The sequence below is a fragment of the Mollisia scopiformis genome (genome assembly GCF_001500285.1).
Source record: "Mollisia scopiformis unplaced genomic scaffold LY89scaffold_7, whole genome shotgun sequence".
NCBI lineage: Eukaryota > Fungi > Ascomycota > Leotiomycetes > Helotiales > Mollisiaceae > Mollisia > Mollisia scopiformis.
In genome coordinates this window covers 446,784-466,889 of record NW_017263587.1, presented here as the reverse complement: position 1 = coordinate 466,889, position 20,106 = coordinate 446,784, and the positions used below count along the sequence as shown (strand labels likewise).

Here is a 20,106-nt window from a genome sequence, read left to right as displayed (position 1 = left end):
CGATGACCTCACGAACGAGCTGATAAAGGGGTTTGAATAGACGACGCTCGTAACGAAGTCAATACACGATTGAGTCGCTTACCGGAGGTGAAAGGGGGGAGAAGTAGAAGTGGACGAAAGTGAGGGGGCGGGTGATGTGAGTGGGCGGTGTGTTGATGAGGGGAAGATGAATCCGACACAAATCAAGAGGTGATTCTCAACTGTCTACTAATCTTGCGTGGGATTCGCAGGGATGTAATAGATTGATGAGGAGGTGTACTCAAGTTATGGGAAGGTAGAAAAAAGTTGTAAGATGGATGGAGGAAGAAGAAAGAAAATGGGGGGAGAAATTTCTTTTATGCTGCTTAGCTTCTCCGTGCTGCGGGGGTGTCTTCCGTGCAACCTCCAAACGGGAAGGAACTCACGATGTCATCGTCAAGTAGGTGTAGCGTGTATCACATGCAACATCGTTCCATCGACCGACTTCAGAACTTAATGAGCGTATCAAAGATGATGCAAAATGCACAGCCTTGCACGTAATCTTCGCGCACACTCGATGCATTGTGCATTATAGATGAGATGACCAGTAAACATAAGCATCGCCCATGTGATCTACATGACATTACGAGACAAGCCTCCAACATTTGGGTTTTCAGATACTGATATCTGAGACTAGACATATCAGGACAAGATGTCCTACCGGAAGGAGGGACATTGAAAATGTGCTAGAAGAGAAATCCAAATCCAAATCTTAAATGTTACAATTAGCGTTTGAAACCTGACATATTAAAATAGTATGTGCTATGGTAAGCGGGGACGTTCAAGATTTGCTCAAACAAAAATTCAAATTGAAAATTCAAAATCAAAATTACAATTCCTGAAACCAGACATATAAAGACGAAATGATCTATAGTAAACAGGGACATTCGTAAATTTGCTCAAAGAAAAATGCAAAATGCGAAATTCCAAAATTGATTTTGCCAGAATCTCACCAAGGCAACTTCTAGCAACAGTGAATCTACACAATACAGACATGAGTAGTTATGAATAGAGTCAGTATATAACGAAATGAAATGTACTATCATAGCCAAGGACATTCAAATTTGGTCTACAGAAAAGTTCAAAATGCAAATTCCAATAATAATTCTTTTTCTGGCAAATTTCACCAAGTCATTTTTACTAACAGTGAAGGCGTACAACACAGGCGTGAGTATTTAATTACAAAATCAAGGCATATTAGAATCAAATGTGTTATTATAACCAAGGACATTTGGACTCTGTCCAAGGAAAAATCGAAAGTCAAAATCCTTTGAGTGAATTTTCACCTAGTGAATTTTCAATGATATTGAGACTTACACAATGGGAATCTGAGTATTTAGCTTTAGTTTCCAGACATGTAGGATGGAAATGCGCTGTGATAAGGAGAAAGACTCAAACGTCACTCAGGCAAATGGCACATGTATGATTTTCTCATATATCCTCCAAGTCAGTTTTGAGCGAGGCTTGACCTTATTGAAAATGGGTTCCTGAAAGTCAACTCTTGTGTTTCAAGCATTCGGAAGAGCAAGATTATTTCGTGGTGGAGACATTCAGAGCTGTGAACAGAATCCTGAACTTGCTCAAGAGCTATTTCACAACGTCCACTACACAACTTTATATGATTTACGAAGGTAAACTTGACGATACTGATCTAATTCTGCATGTCTGGGCTCTCAATACATCCATACAATTGGATAAAGTCTTAATATAAGAAGATTCATCGAGAGGTGGCCCAAAACTTAACCAAAATGCAGACCGCCGATGAAGTGACGTTGAGACCCACGTGATACTCCTATTTAGCCGAATTTCGGCTAGCAAGCATCGACGAGCAATAAAACTTCAATAAGTGACTTGCTGGTGTTGTGCATCGAGCATCTGAGGCCGGGTGGGCGAAAGAGACAACGGAATTGCTGAAAATAGGTCTCAACGCAACAGCAACAACCATAATTCCATATCCCACGTGACACCCCTTGAATAGCCGAATTTTCGCTACGGGCAACTGTTCTCGAGCGTTTGCCATTGTTATGTGGATAATGAAGAAGGTGGAGGTGTTTCATAGGGGGAGGGTTCGGTATTGGTGACAAAACACCACATTCCATCGCTCTCCCAACCAAATTCAACATGCAACTGAATTTGCCTTTACAAACACGGTACGACTTATTCTCGTGTGCCCTGAACAGCAGGCCGACAGGAATTGAGGTTGGGGTGAAGGTAGAGACATCCGAACCAGTTCGGGAAATGAAGACACTTGCTCTCCAATCGATCGAATGCAGTCTCTTGTTTTAAGTGAGCAAGCTCTAGTCCTCGAACGGCATGTAAGCGTGGTCTCCAGACTTGCAAAATCTGACGAGATGAAATGATGTTGTGAGTCGGGACGTTTGCGGGTAGCACAAGTAGCTTTTGGTGCATGAAGTGAAGAGTGGAAATTGGACTCCTCCCCTGCATCAAATTGAAATCGGCTCGGACTTCGCCCCGGTTGCTTGTCCTTTGTTCTGTAGGAACCCTAAAGACGTAGTTGTTGCACATGCTGAGATATTCGACAAAACTGCACGACACCGAAAGAAACCACGTCGGCAACACTCTATACAACTCACTGCGCACTTTAAGGAGCTGCGTAGGATAAGATGTAACAGCATTGTCCTTGCTATCACTGAATAAATTACCAGGCACATGAAAGAGATAGAGACGATCAAGTTCCCCCTTCCCCAGCTAGTAGTCGAATAGCAACTCAACAAGCTCGCAGGACCTTCCGCACATCACCAAATCTCTCAGCGGAGACTTAATGGATATGGATGTCGGGTCATGGGCATGAGTGACTTCAAAGCCACAGCTGCAGACAGGGAAGATCAGGCCTAGACTGCGCAGCTCCAGTGACTTCCTGCAGAGGTTGAAAGAACGAGTTCCATATTTAATCTGATCTGAGTGCTTGAAGAGACTTGCACAGGGGGTCTGATCATTTGACAGAAAACAAATGCATACTTCTCCAACCGTCATCCGGCAGATGTGATAGTTGGCAGTTTTGTCAGACCGCTCAATCAAAATGGAGAGTTCCTCAAGCTCTCACGTTGAACATGGTTCTGCTCTTTACTATGGGTTGTTTTATTTTTCCTTTTGGCCATGAAAGGTTCGATCTGTCAAAGGAAAGCGTTCTTGGTTGATCCCGGGCTTGGGAAGAAAGAGAACTTTGAACTCCACTTCCTTACTGATAGATGCATTCTGCAAGCAACGTTTGCTGCAGTGTGAAATTTGGGTTTGCATCTTGAATCTTCAACTTTCTTTGTGCTCTGCGTCTCGTGAAATTCTTGAGCAACGAGACAAAAGAGGACCGAACACTCAGTGGCAAACCGAAAAGACCATACAAATCCGCCACTGACTAGGTTTCACCAAGAGAGTGTGGCATTAACGTTGGGACTTTGGAATTTCAACGATAACTGTGCTAGGAGAAGTCTAGTAACTCTGACTTTTTCTTTGCAGCCACTTGAGACACAACAAACCTTACCCGTAACGAGAATTGCTGTTCACCAAAAGAAGTACAGACCAAAATTTGTTATGCTTACTAAACAACAATCTCAGAACATGCAGGTTTTGGCAAGTGAGTTGCTTTTGAGTACGGTAAAATGCTCATTTGCTCAGAGTTGATTAAAACGAGCATGGACATGCAACAAAGTTGAGTCTCAATTGCCAGTGAAAGGATTTAATAATATCGCCATCTCACCCTGCCAACTTGCAAGTAGATTTTTCCTGGAGGGCAACTACCACTCCTTCCAAAGGGAGATTCCTGCGGAAGAGAAGGGTGAGGCCACCATTCTTAAGAAAGCAAATACAATTAACACACAAAACAGTACTGTATTTTGCCCGCGGGTATTAATCGAGGACTACTCGAGGATATGGCTTGCACGAGGAAGATTCGCTCGACCGTTCAGATGTCCAAGCATATAAGATGGATTTAGCATCAACCCCTCAACACTAAATTTATGGCACTTGCCAAAGACCAGCCTTGTGGTTTAGAGAGGACTGAATGAGATATTTCATACTTTGATGTAACAATACCAGATTTACTGTTCCTCAAGCGGACGGATTTTGCGATTACCACGACATGATGGATAGGAGCATGCACCATAACTAGATCTCGTCTTTTTCAACCTCTTGACTTGAAAATCACTTCCAAAACCGATGAGTATCTACATCCTAAAGACACACTTGACTCTTATTCATCCACTTTAGTTTCAATCAGGGAAGCTCTAGGTTAAAGCTTGCGCAACTGATTATATAGTCTTGCAGTACCTAACCTGGCTTCAGTCTTCCAATTAAGGCAAAGCTAAATGAACTTGCAGGAGTGACGGAGGAACAAGTCATCATCGTTGAAAACAGACAAACGAAACCTAAGGAGAAACAAGATATGCACTCCTAGGGGGGACAGCGAGTGACATAGCTTGATTTTGCTGAGAAGCTAGAAGAACACGGACTCAATATTTGTTGCAATAACTCGCAGCCCTATGTTCTTGTTCATAATTACGGCACGATGTTTTCATCCAGACCAAAATCATCCGTTCTCTTCAATTGAAATCATGCAGTCAAGACCTCTGGATCTAGTGTACGGGAAGGAACGTTCGTCTGATCGCTTTGGACCATCGTTACATATAACAGACTTGACGGTTCCTTCCCACGTACACTTCCCAATCCATGATTATAGACATATCTTTGACCACTTCAGACGACAACGGAAACTTCATGCCACAATTCGAGGGCCACTTCTTGCTGAGAGGCTGCTTCATCTGGTGCTTGGGCTTTGGGGCAGCAGTACCATAACATACTTTCCATGAAGCAGGCAGCAAGTCTGAAGCCTCTGCAAGACTCAGCATTGCCAAAAAGTCTTGTTTGTTTGTATGTCTTTCACTGCACCAATTAACTCTCCCTACAGAGATTTGGGAGCGGCCAAAATTGCTGCTCACAGCACCTTCTTCTTGTAGAGCCACTAGCTTAACGAGAGTCCGAGCCCCGAGAGATCGCATCGTCTACTACTAACATATGAAACTCCCTTCTCATATCTAAATTCTTCAACTTTGAAGATTGGATCAGGCCAGTCTAGCATCTTCAGCCCTCCACATAGATGATAGACCACTTCTCCTCTCCACCACTGACTCATCACAAGCTACCATAGGCAGCACCATCAAGAATGTCTCCGAGTAAATATATGCATATTCTATCTCTGTGCCCAAAACATACGAGCTTGCGGACCTGTCAAACGTCAGCCGATTTTCAGACGCGGGGTAGACTCCAAGGCGACGATTTTCTTTCATTGCCGCAGCAAGAATCAGCGTGAGCCAGAATTTCTGCAACAATTTGAGACCGGCCAGCGCAACAGCAACACCATACTCCAGCAACGAACTTTGTTCTTGGAAGATTGCACAGTTGAAGACGACGCGACGAAGAACGAGAGCCGACGAGGTCCGACCGCGATTTTTCTTAGCCCTGGCCTCATCAGCATAGCGTGACACTACGGCGATAAGTATCGCCGTCCTCCGGCGTCTCGGCCTGCAAGGCTCCATACAGATTCAGGCACGGCATACAGAAGACAATACTGTGATAGCTTCGAGCTCTTGAGGTTGATATGCTTTGCAACTTCGACAACATAAGGTACCACCATCATGTCTCGCAAGGTACCCCAATACGATGACTATCGAGTCGCAGTACAACAAGTATTATATCTTCACTGCTCATGCCACTATGTTTCTGACAGTAATATAGATTATCCTGTCCTCCTCTGACTCGGACTATCTCGACCAACTGATACCAGCTCTCAAAGATGCTACGAATTCCAATCGAACACCAGGCCTCATGCAGAGCTTGTCCCAGTATGCCAACGAACGCGAGGCTGATATCGAACGAATTGGTTTGACCAAACATGACGAATTCCTCCAGTCTGTCAACCAGCTACAGAAAGTCCGGGAGGGGACTGTAGCTCTTACATCTGAGATTCTACAGCTCAACCAGTCGATACAAGCAAGCACCGAGAAGTTAGCGGCACAGAAGGAAGCGCTGGTGGATACGAAAGCGATTCGACAGAACATTGCTGAAGCTGCGGAAGCTCTGAAGGAATCATTGAAGATCTTACATGCAGTGAATCAAGCTCATGATCTGATCAAGAAGAAGAAATACTACGCAGCTCTGAAAGCGCTGGACGATCTTCAGAACGAACATTTGATCCCTACAATACAGAACAAATATGCTACGCAGCACAGGTTGGCGGATATCATCCAGAAATCCATACCTTCTTCCCAAAAGGCTATCTCGGAAGCTGTCATGTCGGACTTGAATACCTGGCTATATCGAATCAGAGAGACCTCGCAGTTCCTTGGAGAGGTTGCTTTCTACCATACAGAACTGCGACGGACTAGGCAGAAGGAACGCATGGAGTCAGATGAATATCTACGGAACTTCAAGCTCAATTCTGCCATTGAATTAGTGTTTGACGAGAGTGAGGAGTTTGATGTGCTGGACAATGAGGAGCTTCAGGTTGACTTTACACCTCTGTTCGAGTGCTTGCATATCCATGAAGCTTTAGGACAGAGCGATAAATTCAGATCAGACTACGCGGCAACCCGAAGAAAGCAGAAAGAGCTGTTGCTTCCTACTGCTATTAGTTTAGTCGACGACGACGAAAATAGTTTGAGCAGTTTACTAGAAGGTATTGCTGGCTTTGCCATCATCGAAAAGGCAACTATGCGACGAGCTCACAATCTACGTTCTCCAGTGGATGTTGACGAACTATGGGATTCCATGTGTCAGACTGCCATTTCGCTGATCACCAAGGCATTGGACACCATTGACAATGCCGAGGTGCTCCTTAAAATCAAGGGCGTCATTGCTCTGTTCATTCAAACCATGGACGTAAGTTGAGATTTTGAGCTACTCGTGGTCGGTGCTAATGTTCTATGCAGGGCTGGGGTTATTCTGTGACAACGTTGGACAACTTCTTGCTGACTCTGTTCGACAAATATGCTGAACTGCTCAAGAAGAGGTTCAGTGAAGATTTCCAAGAGGTAATTACTTCGCACTCCGATACTTGAACTCTGACTGACATCTCCAGATTGTCTCGACTGATGACTACATGCCCATGCCGATTAGCAATTTGGAAGAATATGATAAAGTCATTAATGTCAGTTGGTTCACGCCAGACAAACCAAGAGAAGAACTCACGTCAGTACACCTCTGCAACAAAAAATGGGCAGCATTGACTAGAGTACAGATTTCCATGCGTCCTACCATTCTCTCAGATGTATCCTCTCTGTTGTATAGACATCAGAAATTTCCTCAACCAATTTTACTTCTTTTCGGATGATCATTTCCAACATCCGAATGTTATTGATGAGACACTGAAGAAGGTATGAGCACATTCGAACACTACTCAGTCCCTTGCTAATCTGCGACATCAGTCTCTTGATCAGCTTCTCTCGGAGAAAGTCTGCAGCTCGTTAGTTGAAAGATTGAGTTCTCAGTACTTGGGCCAGATTGTCCAGATCTTGATCAATCTAGAGCATTTCGAAACCGCGTGCCGAGAACTAGAGCAGCTCCTTATTGCAGCTCGATCGTCAAGCTCAGCAGGAGGACCAATTGTATTAGATGCTACGGAGGATTTCCGAAGCAACAAGAAGACTGCTGAAAAGCGAATCTTCGAGCTTGTCAACTCAAAGATCGACGATCTAGTAGAGACAGCAGAATATGATTGGTATGTGGAAATCCCATGTGTTTCAATCCTGCGACTGATACATCTCCTATAGGATGGCGCCAACACTCGAAACTGAGCCAAGCAACTACATGCAGACCCTGACTCGCTATCTCTCCAATATCATGAACTCCACCCTCCTTGGACTTCCACGAGAAATCAAAGAGCTGATCTACTTTGACGCTCTTTCCCACGCAGCAAATATGATCCTAGCATTGCCTCTCTCTCCAGAAGTCAAGAAGATCAATCCTAATGGTGTTGCTGCATTGGCAAAGGACGTCACTTACCTCTCTGACTTCGTTGACACCCTTGAGAATGCCCCTATTCTCAAGGAGAATTTGGACGAGTTGCAGCAGACAGTGCTGCTGATGCAGACCGAGAACCCAGACGACTTCTACGACATCTCGATCAGGAACAAGAAATTCGGACGAGTGGATGCCATGAATGGACCTAAGATCCTCGAGAAGTAAGTTCTAAATGTCTCAGGCAGATTAGAAAACGCTAACATGGTTTAGAATCACTCATTCTGTGATGCAAAGTCCGTCAAGAACCGATCGTCTGGGAAATTTCTCATCCAGATTTGGCATGAGATAACCAAATACTTGATCGTTCACATCACAATTGGTCATGATTGCCAGGTAAATGTGGTCAGAAAATACAATGCAATCTGGGGTTTTTGTTCATTACATCCAAGCCAAGAAAATGGCCATTCGAGGGGGTACTAATTGCCTCCGAACTCCATTCCCAAATCCTACGAAACCCAGTCTCTACCTCGCCACTACTCTTAGCCAACCTCATAATCTCTCTCGCCCTCAGCATCAGCGTCACCTTCTCCGCCATCATGGCGTGGATAGCTGTGTCCAGCATCTTGGCCGACAGAAGGATCTTGTGGTCGTTGTTGTGCGACATGGTACATTTGCTGGAACACGTTAATTTTGAGCAGAGACAGACGGAGGTTCCGGACATACCTGCTGCGCCTGCATAGGAGGATAACCACCATAGATACCTTCCATTTGGCCATACATGTCCTGGGGAGGAGCACCATATCCAGCTGCTGGACCAGCTTGAACTTGGGTAGTGTACATAGGACCTTGGCGGTAATCGGTCTCTTGCGCCATATGCTGACCGAGGTAGGATGGATCTGGTGGTGGCATATTATGCCCGCCAGGATGGCCAGCTTGGGGAATACTTTGAGGTGGAAGTTGGGCACCGCCAGGTGGGACACCTGCAGATGCTTGTGCGCCGCCGGTAGCTCTCTTGGCATGGGAGGCGGCTTCTTCGCGGGGTACAATGTCGATGAGGAAATCGAACATATCCGACTTAGCCAAAGCAGAAGCGATATCTGAGCGTTGGAGTGTACGGCGTTTGTTCTCTTCAGCATGGATCCAAGCGCGCATGGTAAGCTCTGTAATGAAGATATCACAGCCCTTGGCAAATAAGATCGGTGCTTCGGCCGAAATCATCTTGACCTCAGGATCCGCCTTCATGACTTTCTTGATACGTGCAAGAGGTAGTTGATGTAGCTTATAATCGTGGGTTTCGGACTCGAGATGGCTGATGACATGCTGCCAGTAGGTTGTGAGGATGTCTTTGTAGGTGCCATGAAGACCTTGATTGACCTGTACTCCTATCAGCTTCCTCTTCGTTTGATAGGTACCAGAATGCATACATTTGCCCAAGCACCAGTGTAGAACTCTGCGACAGGCGCAAACCCTTGAGCTGCAAGCTATTCGGTCGTCAGTAAATAATGCGCCAGGCGTTCATCGAGGTACATACTGCAGCACTGGCACCTAATCGCGTTCATTAGCCAATGATTTCCACGACATGGAGATCAAGCGACAGAAGTTGTTTGCTATAATCTGCAATCTGATGAAAGTGCAAACGTACCATAGTGTCCGCCATGAGAGGTATCATACGCCGGCTGGGTGCGTCCCTGCCCGTGGGAGGAGGGTGGGTTCTGCTCCATCCTGAGCGATCTTCTTCGCGCACTGACTATCGATCACCTTGTTCCCTTCTTCGTCGCAGTTCGCCGCGTTGCAAGATATCAATGGCAGTCAACGAGCTGTAGAATGTAAGTTGCGCTCGCGCGGATGGAGAGCTTCGACGATGGGCTTGCCTCGAGTCTCTGCGGCTCAAGAGGTTCAGCTTCCCACTTCAATGACGGAAGCTGACGGTCCGGAGAAGAGCCGAGCGCGACGTTTTCGGGCTCGCAAACCGAGGATAGAAAAGCGCTCTGCGATTGAGGAATGATTGAGAGAACAGCAGAGTTTGTCGCAAAGAGAGAGCTTGTTGACAGCTCCCCGAGTTCGAGGGTCGTGATTGGTTGGGGACGACACCTCGAGCTTGAGCTTTCGTTCGTGTTTTTTGTCGGGAACCAAGAGCGTTTGAGGTTCGCTGGTTGGATGCGCTCCGAGGTGATGGATCTGGGATCGCAGTTTCGCGGCACCCACCAGACAACCCAGACGACGAATCAAGGCGACAGAGTCAAATGTGCTCTGCTATGCGCCCGTGAAAGCAACGATGCGAATGGTCGCCCTATGGCAGATACTGGAGGTCTGGAGATTAAGGTACACGCCTCTTACTCGTTGCTGCTGCTACTGCTGCTGTACGGCTCTCGTTTCGTGCACTTTGTGGGGGAAACGGTAAGTTGACGGATGAAAGTATGGGGTTTGCTGGTTTGTGGACGGTGAGCGGTGGATGGATTTGTGCCAGCTTGAAGTGATCGATCAATGTAATGTGCTGTGATGTATGTATGACTTGCGTGAGTGGCTCTGGGTCTTTTGGGGGGAGGGCAAGCCACGGTTTATATGGTTCACTGGCAGTTTACATTGGGCAGCTTTCTCATGCAGGAATTGCTCTTCGACTGTTAAGGGAATGGGTTGTTCGATGTGGGATGGCATGGCATGGCATGGGATGAGATGGTATGGGGGGTGTATGCGTTGTCCATCTACAACCCAGCCCATCATCCCACTGCACCGACAAGGCTGAATAGCTTCCTCGATGCCCACGCCCGTATCTGTAGGATGCGAGATGCGTTCACCAACGCACCAGGAGGCCGTTTTCTGGGACCATTCTTCGTCTCTCGTCTCTGCCCAAGAGCTCGTCGACGAATAGGGAGGCTGCTTTGGAAGGATTGTGAGGCCAAGCTTCATGCACACGATCATCATCATCTAAAAAATCTCTTCTCCATCTTTTCATTCCAACTTCCCGTCTCTGTAACCCGACCCCGACCAGCTTCACTCTGACCGACCTTTGTGATGCGGTGAGGGCAGTTCTATTTGGCACTAGGCCGTAAATGTCATAGCGCTAGATTTGATTTATCTAGCGAGTATCGAGAAATTCATTCTTGAAAGCTTCCAACGGCACAAAGCTCTAGGACATCTGCAGCGAGAGCCAGCATTTAGCGATCCACCATGGCAGACGATAATCTGTCAGATGAGCAACTTCAGCAATTGCTCAAGGATGCCGAACAGCGGCTGAGATCCAAAAGCAAGAAGCAGAATAAACCATCTGAAATTTCCGCCCTGTCCCACAGGTACTGCGCCCCTCCAAACACTTCACCCGAAGCCTCCGAAGCCTGGCTGACATTGCTCGCAGTATCCCTCGAATTGCGTCTGATACGAAAATCGACTCCTACATCAAGAGCACTCAGCATGGCCCCCAAATTGATGTGTCTCACCTCGTCAGCGAACATGAGCGCAAGCTGGCCAACTCGTTTCGTGTGGTGGAAGATCCTATAACAGTGAAGAAAAGGGGAGACGAGGTATGTCGAATGTCTCATTTCATCTTCGAGATTCCTTCTATGAGGAAAATTTAACCCAAAGAACATGACGCAGAATGTGGTCCCGTCTTGGGTACCGCCCTGCACAAAATGATGCTTTTATATCATAGTTACACTGAGAAGAGAAACACCTTTTTGTGAATTGGAAGCTTTGTCTCGCCTCTGCTGACAGTATAATTACAGGAAAAGAAAGCCACTGCTGGTGCAGACTGGTACAATCTGCCTCGAACGAATCTGACTCCAGAACTCAAGCGCGACTTACAACTTCTGCGTATGCGCGACGTCCTGGACCCAAAGAGACACTACAAGAAAGAGAGCGGGAAGCCACAGGTACCGGAGTTTTCACAAGTCGGCACAATCATTGAAGGACCTACCGAGTACTTCAGCGCAAGACTCACGAACAAGGACCGAAAGAGAACTCTGGTCGAGGAAGTCTTGGCTGGCGAGGTCACGACTGGACGCTTCAAGGCGAAATATAATGAAATTCAGGCTGCTAAAACCAGCGGCAAGAAGGCTCACTATAAGAAGCTGATGGCCATGCGCAAAGGAGGTCGGGTATCGAAAACTTGATCAGCCAATATACGCCCCCAGACCCAACGCCAACGCTATGTGCCCATATCCCGCAATATATGCAACGCCGAACCATATACTTGCAAACGCGCTACCTTGTCATCTCAATCTCGATGATCTTGACGATCAAATTCTGTTCAAGTCGATAATCAGCATTGTTATATTATGAGTCAAATCGACTTACCTTGATCTTGTCGACATATCCATGGGCAGCTTCGAGTACTTCATCATGGTTGGCTTTGTCTTTGTTCATGAATCGTCCGAGCTCCTCGTTGCTGCGTGCCACAAAATCCGGGTCATCACCACGAGGTCCTGGTTCCATCACAGAAACGTTGCTGATGAGACTCATTGCGAGAACACGAATTCCGCAATGTGCTGCAATGATGACCTATAAAAGATGAGCTGTCATCATTCAACTCAGACTACGAGCATGAGGATTTACTTCAGGTACTGTGCTCATTCCAACCATAGTTACCCCGTTACTAGCAAGCATTCTACACTCTGCCCTGGTCTCATAACTAACAAGGTTAGCAGCATTTCATTCCGAAGAGGAACAAGGACAATACCTGGGTCCTGCAACGAATCCATAGACACCTTCATGCAACAACTTAAGCTTCCAGTCATCCCGCTTAAGGTCTTTCCAAGCTCGGTGTGCCACACGCCCAAGAGCGAAGTCATAGGGATCGGCGAGCGGCAGGAATCGTGGACCCAAAGCACCAATATTCGGGCCTCGCAATGGGTTGGAACCAGCAAGTCCGGGGAAGTTGATATGCTTCTCGAATTAGCTCTCTTCAACAACAGTTTTATAAATTACCTACGTCGTTGACGAGCACGATATCACCGACCTTGAGTTCAGAGCTCAATCCACCAGCTGCATTGGTTACTAGTCAATTGTTAGTAAAGCTCTTTTTCGAGCTTTGCTTGCCTACTGATGAGGGTCTCCACTCCGAGAAGCCCCAGGATGCGGATAGGCAGTGTGGCAATCTGAAGCTCGTGGCTCTCATAATAGCTGGCCGTTGTCAGCTTGGGTCTCTTCCTAAACATGCGTCACTCACTGGGTGCGTCCACACATCAAGACAGCGGGAGTTTTTGTCACGCCAATATGACCAAAGAGGAATTTACCAGGATGTCCCAGTACTAAATGAGGGTCAGCTATTTGCAATACAACATGTCTTCCCACCATCTTTTGACGCGTTCCAACGCGTGAATTTTTGTCCCAAAGCAGATTCGATTTCACGGTTTCCTGTTTATCTCTCTTTGTTCAAAATCCGATCTTCGGGAGAACTCTCTCATCAATGAACGTACCGGTTGTGACAGGGAAGTCTCCAATTGCCTCTCTCATTGTCTCATATGAGATCTCTCGAGTTCCACCGTGAAATGCACCCTGCAATCCACACATGCCTGAACCACCAATAATGCCCACCTTAGGCGCAAATCCATTAGGAAGAATAGACTCAATATAAGCCACCCCTTGCTCAATCAAATCGAGAGTTATTGTTGTGGTGACCATTTTGTATTTTCCTCGTTGTGATGTGACCGGGATGTTGTAGAATCAGCCTTGCGATATGGGGCGACGCCGCTAAGAAATATTTTGGCCGCATCTCAAGATTCACCACAACCTCTTTACACCCATCAAACATGGCGTCATCGGCCTCTGTGCGATTACCCTGGCGGGCAATCGTACGTTCTACAACAGTGAATATGGTCTTTATCCTCCGAATGCGCTCTGCGAAACTAATGAATATGTAGAAGAGCCAATCGTCCCATCTCATCAGAGCTTCACATCCAGCAACCCTCCCCATACGACACAACACTCAACAATACTCCTCATACTCTGCTTCTGGAGAAACATCCAATCCCACCGAACAATCAAATACCATCCCACCACGGCCTCTCCCTAATCCCGCATACCCTTCGCAAACAGCACCACAATCCCAGGCCCTCCGCCCAGAACGAAGCTTGAACCCAACCTCTCCCCCAGAGATAACACACGAATCAGACGTCTCCGACCTCGCAGAAAACGACATCCGCCTCCCGCGCTCCGTCCAAGCAGTCTACCTGCGGCCCCTCAAACGCAGACCCAAATACGGAGTCCCGACCTGCGATCTCCAGCTGCGGTCCTATAGCATCCGCAATCTCGAATTCTTCTGCGATTTCGCCATCCGAGCAGCCTATTATTTGGGTCTGCCGGCTTCGGGACCGGTTACCTTGCCAAGGATTACGGAGAGATGGACGGTTCCCAGGGGCAGTTTTATTCATAAAAAGAGTCAGGAGAATTTTGAGAGGAGGACTGTGAGGAGGTTGATCCAGATTAAGGATGGGGAGGCGGAGACGCAGGAGTTGTGGTTGGCGTTTTTGAGGAAGTATTCATACTATGGCATTGGAATGAAGGCCAATGTTTGGGAGTTTAGTAAATTGAGTATGTTCCTCCCTTCTTCACAATAGTGGATACTTGGCTAATTGAAACGCAGATGTTGGCAAGGAGATGGATGCTCAGATGGAGAAGATGAAGGATGTGTTGGAGCCTACGTTGAATAACTTGGCGTTCAATAAGAAGAGCAAGTTGGCAAAGAAGCCTGTTTCTACGATAAACAAGGCGGTCTTTAGACAGGCTTCTGGTGCTAGTGGCCCTATGCAAGATAAGAGACCGAAGGGTACATGGCCGGTTGGGAGGGAAAGTTTCATTCCGTCGCAGAGAGAATTGGATGAATAGAGGTGGAATAAGCGGCTCTTCTTGCCAGAGAGGTTCTGGTTGTACATGATGGGATATTGTAACAGTAAGAGCTGCATTGTAGAAATTACATGAACAAATACAGAGACTTAAACAGACATCACTTGTACATCATATCCGCTTTCTACTTGCTCTCCTCTTCCAATTCTGATCTTTGATATCACGTGGCGTCTTGTTCATCTCAAAAAATTATAATGACCCATTTCATCTCTCTTTTCTCCCACAACCAAACAAGATGCTGCCTTCCTGCAGGTCCACCCTTCGACACCGCCTCCTCTCCCACCCTCTCCGCTCCCTAACCTACCATGCAACTCTCCCCCTTCAATTTTCCCCTCAAACTCGCCACAACTCTTCCTCATCCCCTTCACATCCCCACGTGATCTTCTCCGGCATCCAACCAACCGGCATCCCACACCTAGGAAACTACCTAGGCGCCCTACAAAACTGGGTCTCACTCCAGAACTCGGCAGCCCCAGACACGAAACTGCTGTACTCGATCGTGGACCTGCATGCTATCACCGTACCGCAGGACCCGGGGGCGTTGAGGAGGTGGAAGAGGGAGGCGTTGGCGACATTGTTGGCGGTGGGGTTAAGGGAGGAGAGGTGTATTTTGTTTTTTCAGAGTGAGGTTAGTCTTTTCCTTAAGAGAAGAGATTGGGAAGTGGCTAATGGTTATGGGGAATAGGTACAGGCTCATGCCGAGTTGATGTGGATTTTGAGTTGTACGGCTAGTATGGGATATTTGTCTAGGATGACGCAGTGGAAGGTATGTTTCACTCTTCTGTTTTGTATACATGTCTAATATCTTCATAGAGTAAATTGTCGTTGTCAGATCATACTTCTCCGCTAGATGAGAGTAGTAAATCAAAGCTCAAATTAGGCCTCTTCTCTTATCCTGTGCTGCAAGCTGCAGATATCTTAGTCCACAGGTAAGAAATTCAACTCTAGGAGAAGAGAATGGCTCTGATGATACATAGAGCAACTCACGTCCCCGTCGGCGAAGACCAAAGCCAACACCTCGAATTTGCCCGCGAATGCGTAACGAACTTCAACCACACCTACAACGGCAACTTCCTCGTAGCCCCTCAAACCCTGCTCTGTACTTCCCCTTCGCCCTCCCCCTTCCTCTTCTGCCCCGTCAACAAAACTAACCTCCCATCAGCACCAACGAAACGCATAATGTCCCTCACCGACCCGCTCTCAAAAATGTCAAAATCAGCACCCAACCCCCTCTCCCGCATCCTAATAACAGACTCCCCCTCAACCATCAAAAAGAAACTCACATCTGCCCTAACAGACAATTCCAATTCCGTCTCCTACTCCCCTTCTCTCCGGCCCGGCGTAACGAACCTCCTGCACCTCCTCTCAGCGTTCGACCCCAGCGGGAAGAGCGCGGAGGAAATAGGAGGGGAATTAGAGAGGAGCGGCATGGGATTAGGCGCTTTTAAGGCGCTGGTGACGGATGCGGTGGTGGAGGGGCTGAAGGGGGTGAGGGGGGAGTTTGAGCGGGTCGTTAGGGAGGAGGGGTTTTTGGAGGGGGTTGCGAGGAGGGGGGCGGAGAGGGCGAGGGAGAGTGCTGAGGGGACGATGGGGGTTGTTAGGGGGGCTGTGGGGTTGTAGTGTTGGATTGGATAGGTGGGGATTGTATAGATAGATATTTGTATGATGGGAATGTAAATACCCCTCTAATGCTTAAACTTCCTTTACGGATGCTCTCGAACGAAGAGTTTGTTGACATCTATCTCAAGCTTCCAATCTGCAACATGTGTGCTCGTCTTTGAAAACATGAACACGATTGCTAAAACTATTCTTGAAACCAACCCACAATCACCGAGAGTCAGTGCCCTAATCGTGCCTATAGCGGCATTTTCTCAGGCCTCTTTGCTCTTTTAATTTATTCTGGACTTTACTCACTCTATCACGTCACTTGCTTGATTTTGTAAATCCTGGCTGTCAAACTTTCCCTCACTTATTCCATCCTGGCCACCGCTACCCTCTTAATCTAGCAAGTTCTTATCTCTCTAAACAATACCTTCTCATTCCAATCTATCCATCCTTCACTCCCAACATCCTGCCTCCCGGACCACTTACCAACTCCTCAATTTCCCAAACACCACCCAGTAACACGATCCCAAAATCGGTGCAGACGGGAGAGTTTCACAGTAAGATACCCGGGTGTAGAGCTGCGTTTTACGGGACCTCTTTGGCTGATTCTAAACGTAGCTTTCGGACCCGCAATAGTAGATAAAGATAAAGATCAAGTTCGAAAGTCCCAGTCTATTGTGTTATGCTAATCTTGCCTGATCGGGGACGTTGGGGGAAGCAAGTTACTCGAGACCTGGGTTCAAGGTTTAACATTTATAGAATCGGGTTGCCAAACAGGAGAGGATAATTTATTGATATCTCCGATCGAAAGCAGAAGCTTCTCTCATCTTGTTACTCTCTCCTTTCTCCCAGATGCTCGTCTTGTTCCCAACCATCCTTCTTTCGGATCTACTCTACAGATCTGATCTATACCATGCTATCTCTTCTCTACGTCTTACTCGTCCGACTCACACTCCTCCTCATCATCCCCGGCTTCATCATCTCGTAACTCTCACCCCCACCACTTCCCTCCCCAGCCCACCTCCCGCTCCGCCCCTCCAACCTCCAACTATCCCTCCTCTTCATCCCCTCCCCCCTCTCCGCCCTCGCCTCCTCACTCTCCTCCCCGTCCCGATCCCCACTCCCACCAACAAGAACCCCCTCACTCCCACTCTGCACCGCCGTCTCCTCGCCACTATTCGGCACCATCCCATCCCCTCCATCCCTCACATCCACATCCACATCCTCCCCATAATTGCCCCCCACACTCACCATCGTAAACGGACTCGCAGTCGGCTGATCCAGCACCCTCAACTCCCCCTCCGCAAACCACCTCGGCAGCAAAACCGTCCTTACCGGCACCAGCCCCAGAATAATAATCGGGAACCCGACCGCGGCGATCGTCTGCGTGATGGCGAACGTGGCTCCAAACCCGAGGAGTTGAATACCGACGAAGATCCAGATGGCTTTGCGGCGCGTGATGCGTTTCAAAGGTTCGGATGCTGGGGTTAGAGAGGAGTCTTTGAGTAGGAAGAGCAGTTTCAGGGTGATGCCGTTGGATTCGAGGGCTTGGACGCCCATGACGAAGAAGAGGCCGGCGAGGACGCCTTGCGGGATGAGGTGTAGGACGATGAGGAGGGGGCCGGTCATGGTGCCGAGGGTGAGGAGGCCTTGGGCGAGGTTGGAGAGGCGCTGTTCGACGACGTGGGAGGTGATTGTTTTGGTGTGGCCTTTGGTGGGGGATTCTTCCTGTGATAGTGTTAGTTTAGGTGAGGGGATACGCGGGGGAAAGGGAGGGAAGGAGGGGCTTACGTCGGGGTCGGAGACGACTTTGGTGACGCAGAGGGAGTCGGTGTGGAATGGTGCTTGGGGGATGAGACCGTTGGGGAAGGGGATGCCGAGGAGTCCTGCTACGCCGGTGGTGAGGCCGAGGAGGAAGATGTCCCAGTGGAAACCGGCTGGTTTGCGGAGGGGGAATTCGGTGCCTTGTGCTATGAGGGAGGAGACTATTCTATTATTAGCTTGGTCTGTTCTTCTTGAACCAAGTTGGGAGAGAAGGAAAGAGAAAGAACATACCATTATGATCAAAATAAAACAGAATCGTCAAAAGCACAGCAAACGGGATAGCAATAAACACATCCCCTACACTGATATCCCAAAAATGCACAAACCACCCCCTATCACTAGTCGGGAAGAACGCCTTACTCGTCGGCAACGTACTCAGATCCACCTCTCTCATCTTGCCGATATGCACGAATCCCGTGAAGAAAATGACCGTCAACGGCGTCCCGTAATCTTTGATGAACACTCTAACGTAATGTTGGAATAATGGACTAGTGCCTATAATCCCACAAAGATAGCCGACGGCGAGGACCAGGAGAGCAACGGTGATGGAGAGGTAGAATGCTTCGTCGGAACCTTGACGAGTGAGGACTTGGATCCCTTTTTGCAGGTAGATGAACGCAACGTAGAAGCCGAAGATGTCGCAGGAGAAGCGGGTTACGTATTTGAGAGCGTTGCAGGCGTTGGTTATGGCTAGGAACCAGTGCATTGCTAGGGACCATCTGTTTACATTAGCTTGTCTTTTGGAGTTGGGATATGGAAGCTGAACGTACATGCCAACTAGAGCCATAAAGGCAAAGTAGTTTGTACCGGTTGGGACCATGATATCGTAGACGGTGTAGTTGAACACAGTGATGGGTCCAGTGACACCTACGATGACGAGGGGTTGGGCTGCAAAGAGGGAGAAGACTACTGCTCCAAGAACAGAGGATAGAAGGACTTCATTGACTCCGAAACTCATGTGAGTTTTCGTGAACCTGTGCACTGTCAGTTTCCTCCCTTCCCCTCTATTGGAAACAGAACTTACATATCCAACGAGAAAGCCAACGCCGGTAAAATACTATGTTCGCCGTCAGTATGTATCCACTTTTACATCTCCATCTCCAAGAATAATTGAGTACGAAATTTGGGATTGCAGGTTGTATAATGAAAATATAAATTGAACAACCAACGCACTTAGCAAAATACATATAAACCGTAGCCGGCACAACCCTATAATCCCACGCATCCGTCCAATCACTCCTATAATACGGCGCCCTCCTCTTCACATCATTGATCATGCCCCTAAAGAACCGTATCTTCCACCACTTCCTCTTCCGCTCGCTACTATTCGTCGTTTGTCTCCTCATATCTTCGTTGGCTCTAGAATTCGAGGACGGCAGGAACGAGAGTCTCTGTTTCCATTTTCGAGAGGGATTCGAGGGCGTGTCGTGGGGCAGGGAGGTAGGCAGGGTGTAGGTATTTGGACCTGTGGCTTGGTTCGCCATCTTGTGTCCATTCAGCGGTCAATGGGGGGAAGGGGGGAATCGAGGGTTGTTGATGCATTAGGATGCCAATTGAAGGCGGAGGGAGAACTTTCTGCGGTGGAAGATATGGGCAATTGGGAGCTTAAGTTTGGGTATTGAGCGCGGCCAAAGGGCCGCTTGTGTACGTACCATCAGCGGCATTTTAGCTGTGGGGTAGACGAGGTAGAGTAGCACTGTATAATTAATTGTGCATTGGTGGGGATGCGTTTGTATGACGTTCGTGCAGATTTTATGGAGATTGTGGGGGTGTGTGACCAATGAGAGCAGCAGGTGGGGCGAGAACGCCCGATATTTAGCTTGGCGAGATTTGAAAACGGCTGCAGATCTT

At 47.8% G+C, this 20,106-nt stretch overlaps 8 protein-coding genes across 8 annotated transcripts; 4 read left to right on the top strand and 4 right to left on the bottom strand.

Annotated features, from left to right (window-relative positions):
* Window positions 1-4,967: 4,967 nt before the first annotated feature.
* On the bottom strand, window positions 4,968-5,717 carry LY89DRAFT_461305 (uncharacterized protein). Its single transcript, XM_018207685.1, has 2 exons — window positions 5,319-5,717; window positions 4,968-5,258 (listed from the first exon to the last, which is right to left on the bottom strand). Exons 1-2 carry the CDS (start codon window positions 5,565-5,567, stop codon window positions 5,094-5,096), a joined length of 414 nt encoding a protein of 137 aa, XP_018074145.1. The 5' UTR covers window positions 5,568-5,717; the 3' UTR covers window positions 4,968-5,093.
* LY89DRAFT_460743 (exocyst complex subunit Sec15-like protein) lies at window positions 5,540-8,506 on the top strand. The gene is made up of 8 exons (XM_018207683.1): window positions 5,540-5,717; window positions 5,767-6,909; window positions 6,960-7,061; window positions 7,109-7,218; window positions 7,268-7,403; window positions 7,455-7,747; window positions 7,800-8,210; window positions 8,260-8,506. Exons 1-8 carry the CDS (start codon window positions 5,667-5,669, stop codon window positions 8,336-8,338), a joined length of 2,325 nt encoding a protein of 774 aa, XP_018074144.1. The 5' UTR covers window positions 5,540-5,666; the 3' UTR covers window positions 8,339-8,506.
* Window positions 8,444-9,850, bottom strand: LY89DRAFT_460711 (CCAAT-binding factor complex subunit HapE). The gene is made up of 4 exons (XM_018207682.1): window positions 9,632-9,850; window positions 9,521-9,534; window positions 9,416-9,470; window positions 8,444-9,365 (listed from the first exon to the last, which is right to left on the bottom strand). The coding sequence occupies exons 1-4, from the start codon at window positions 9,708-9,710 to the stop codon at window positions 8,674-8,676; spliced, it is 840 nt and encodes a 279-aa protein (XP_018074143.1). The 5' UTR covers window positions 9,711-9,850; the 3' UTR covers window positions 8,444-8,673.
* Window positions 9,851-11,036: 1,186 nt separating this feature from the next.
* On the top strand, window positions 11,037-12,294 carry LY89DRAFT_461078 (putative rRNA-processing protein fcf2). The gene is made up of 3 exons (XM_018207684.1): window positions 11,037-11,279; window positions 11,342-11,507; window positions 11,709-12,294. Exons 1-3 carry the CDS (start codon window positions 11,158-11,160, stop codon window positions 12,093-12,095), a joined length of 675 nt encoding a protein of 224 aa, XP_018074142.1. The 5' UTR covers window positions 11,037-11,157; the 3' UTR covers window positions 12,096-12,294.
* Window positions 12,187-13,605, bottom strand: LY89DRAFT_695451 (inosine guanosine and; the record flags this gene model as incomplete). Its single annotated transcript, XM_018216763.1, has 8 exons — window positions 12,187-12,228; window positions 12,280-12,483; window positions 12,538-12,613; window positions 12,662-12,867; window positions 12,914-12,978; window positions 13,025-13,104; window positions 13,151-13,232; window positions 13,401-13,605. The coding sequence occupies 8 exons, from the start codon at window positions 13,603-13,605 to the stop codon at window positions 12,187-12,189; spliced, it is 960 nt and encodes a 319-aa protein (XP_018074141.1).
* A 446-nt stretch (window positions 13,606-14,051) lies between these two features.
* On the top strand, window positions 14,052-14,808 carry LY89DRAFT_579684 (ribosomal protein S10; the record flags this gene model as incomplete). Its single annotated transcript, XM_018209020.1, has 2 exons — window positions 14,052-14,514; window positions 14,567-14,808. Coding segments are annotated over 2 exons (705 nt in total), but the record flags the coding sequence as incomplete, so codon positions are not given.
* Window positions 14,809-15,061: 253 nt separating this feature from the next.
* Window positions 15,062-16,446, top strand: LY89DRAFT_666639 (Nucleotidylyl transferase; the record flags this gene model as incomplete). The annotated part of the gene is made up of 4 exons (XM_018212924.1): window positions 15,062-15,454; window positions 15,512-15,592; window positions 15,640-15,755; window positions 15,804-16,446. The coding sequence occupies 4 exons, from the start codon at window positions 15,062-15,064 to the stop codon at window positions 16,444-16,446; spliced, it is 1,233 nt and encodes a 410-aa protein (XP_018074139.1).
* Window positions 16,447-17,358: 912 nt separating this feature from the next.
* LY89DRAFT_779687 (anion exchange family protein) lies at window positions 17,359-19,931 on the bottom strand (the record flags this gene model as incomplete). Its single annotated transcript, XM_018222320.1, has 6 exons — window positions 19,429-19,931; window positions 19,280-19,312; window positions 19,026-19,229; window positions 18,487-18,974; window positions 18,223-18,416; window positions 17,359-18,159 (listed from the first exon to the last, which is right to left on the bottom strand). The coding sequence occupies exons 1-6, from the start codon at window positions 19,737-19,739 to the stop codon at window positions 17,359-17,361; spliced, it is 2,031 nt and encodes a 676-aa protein (XP_018074138.1). The 5' UTR covers window positions 19,740-19,931.
* Window positions 19,932-20,106: the final 175 nt, after the last annotated feature.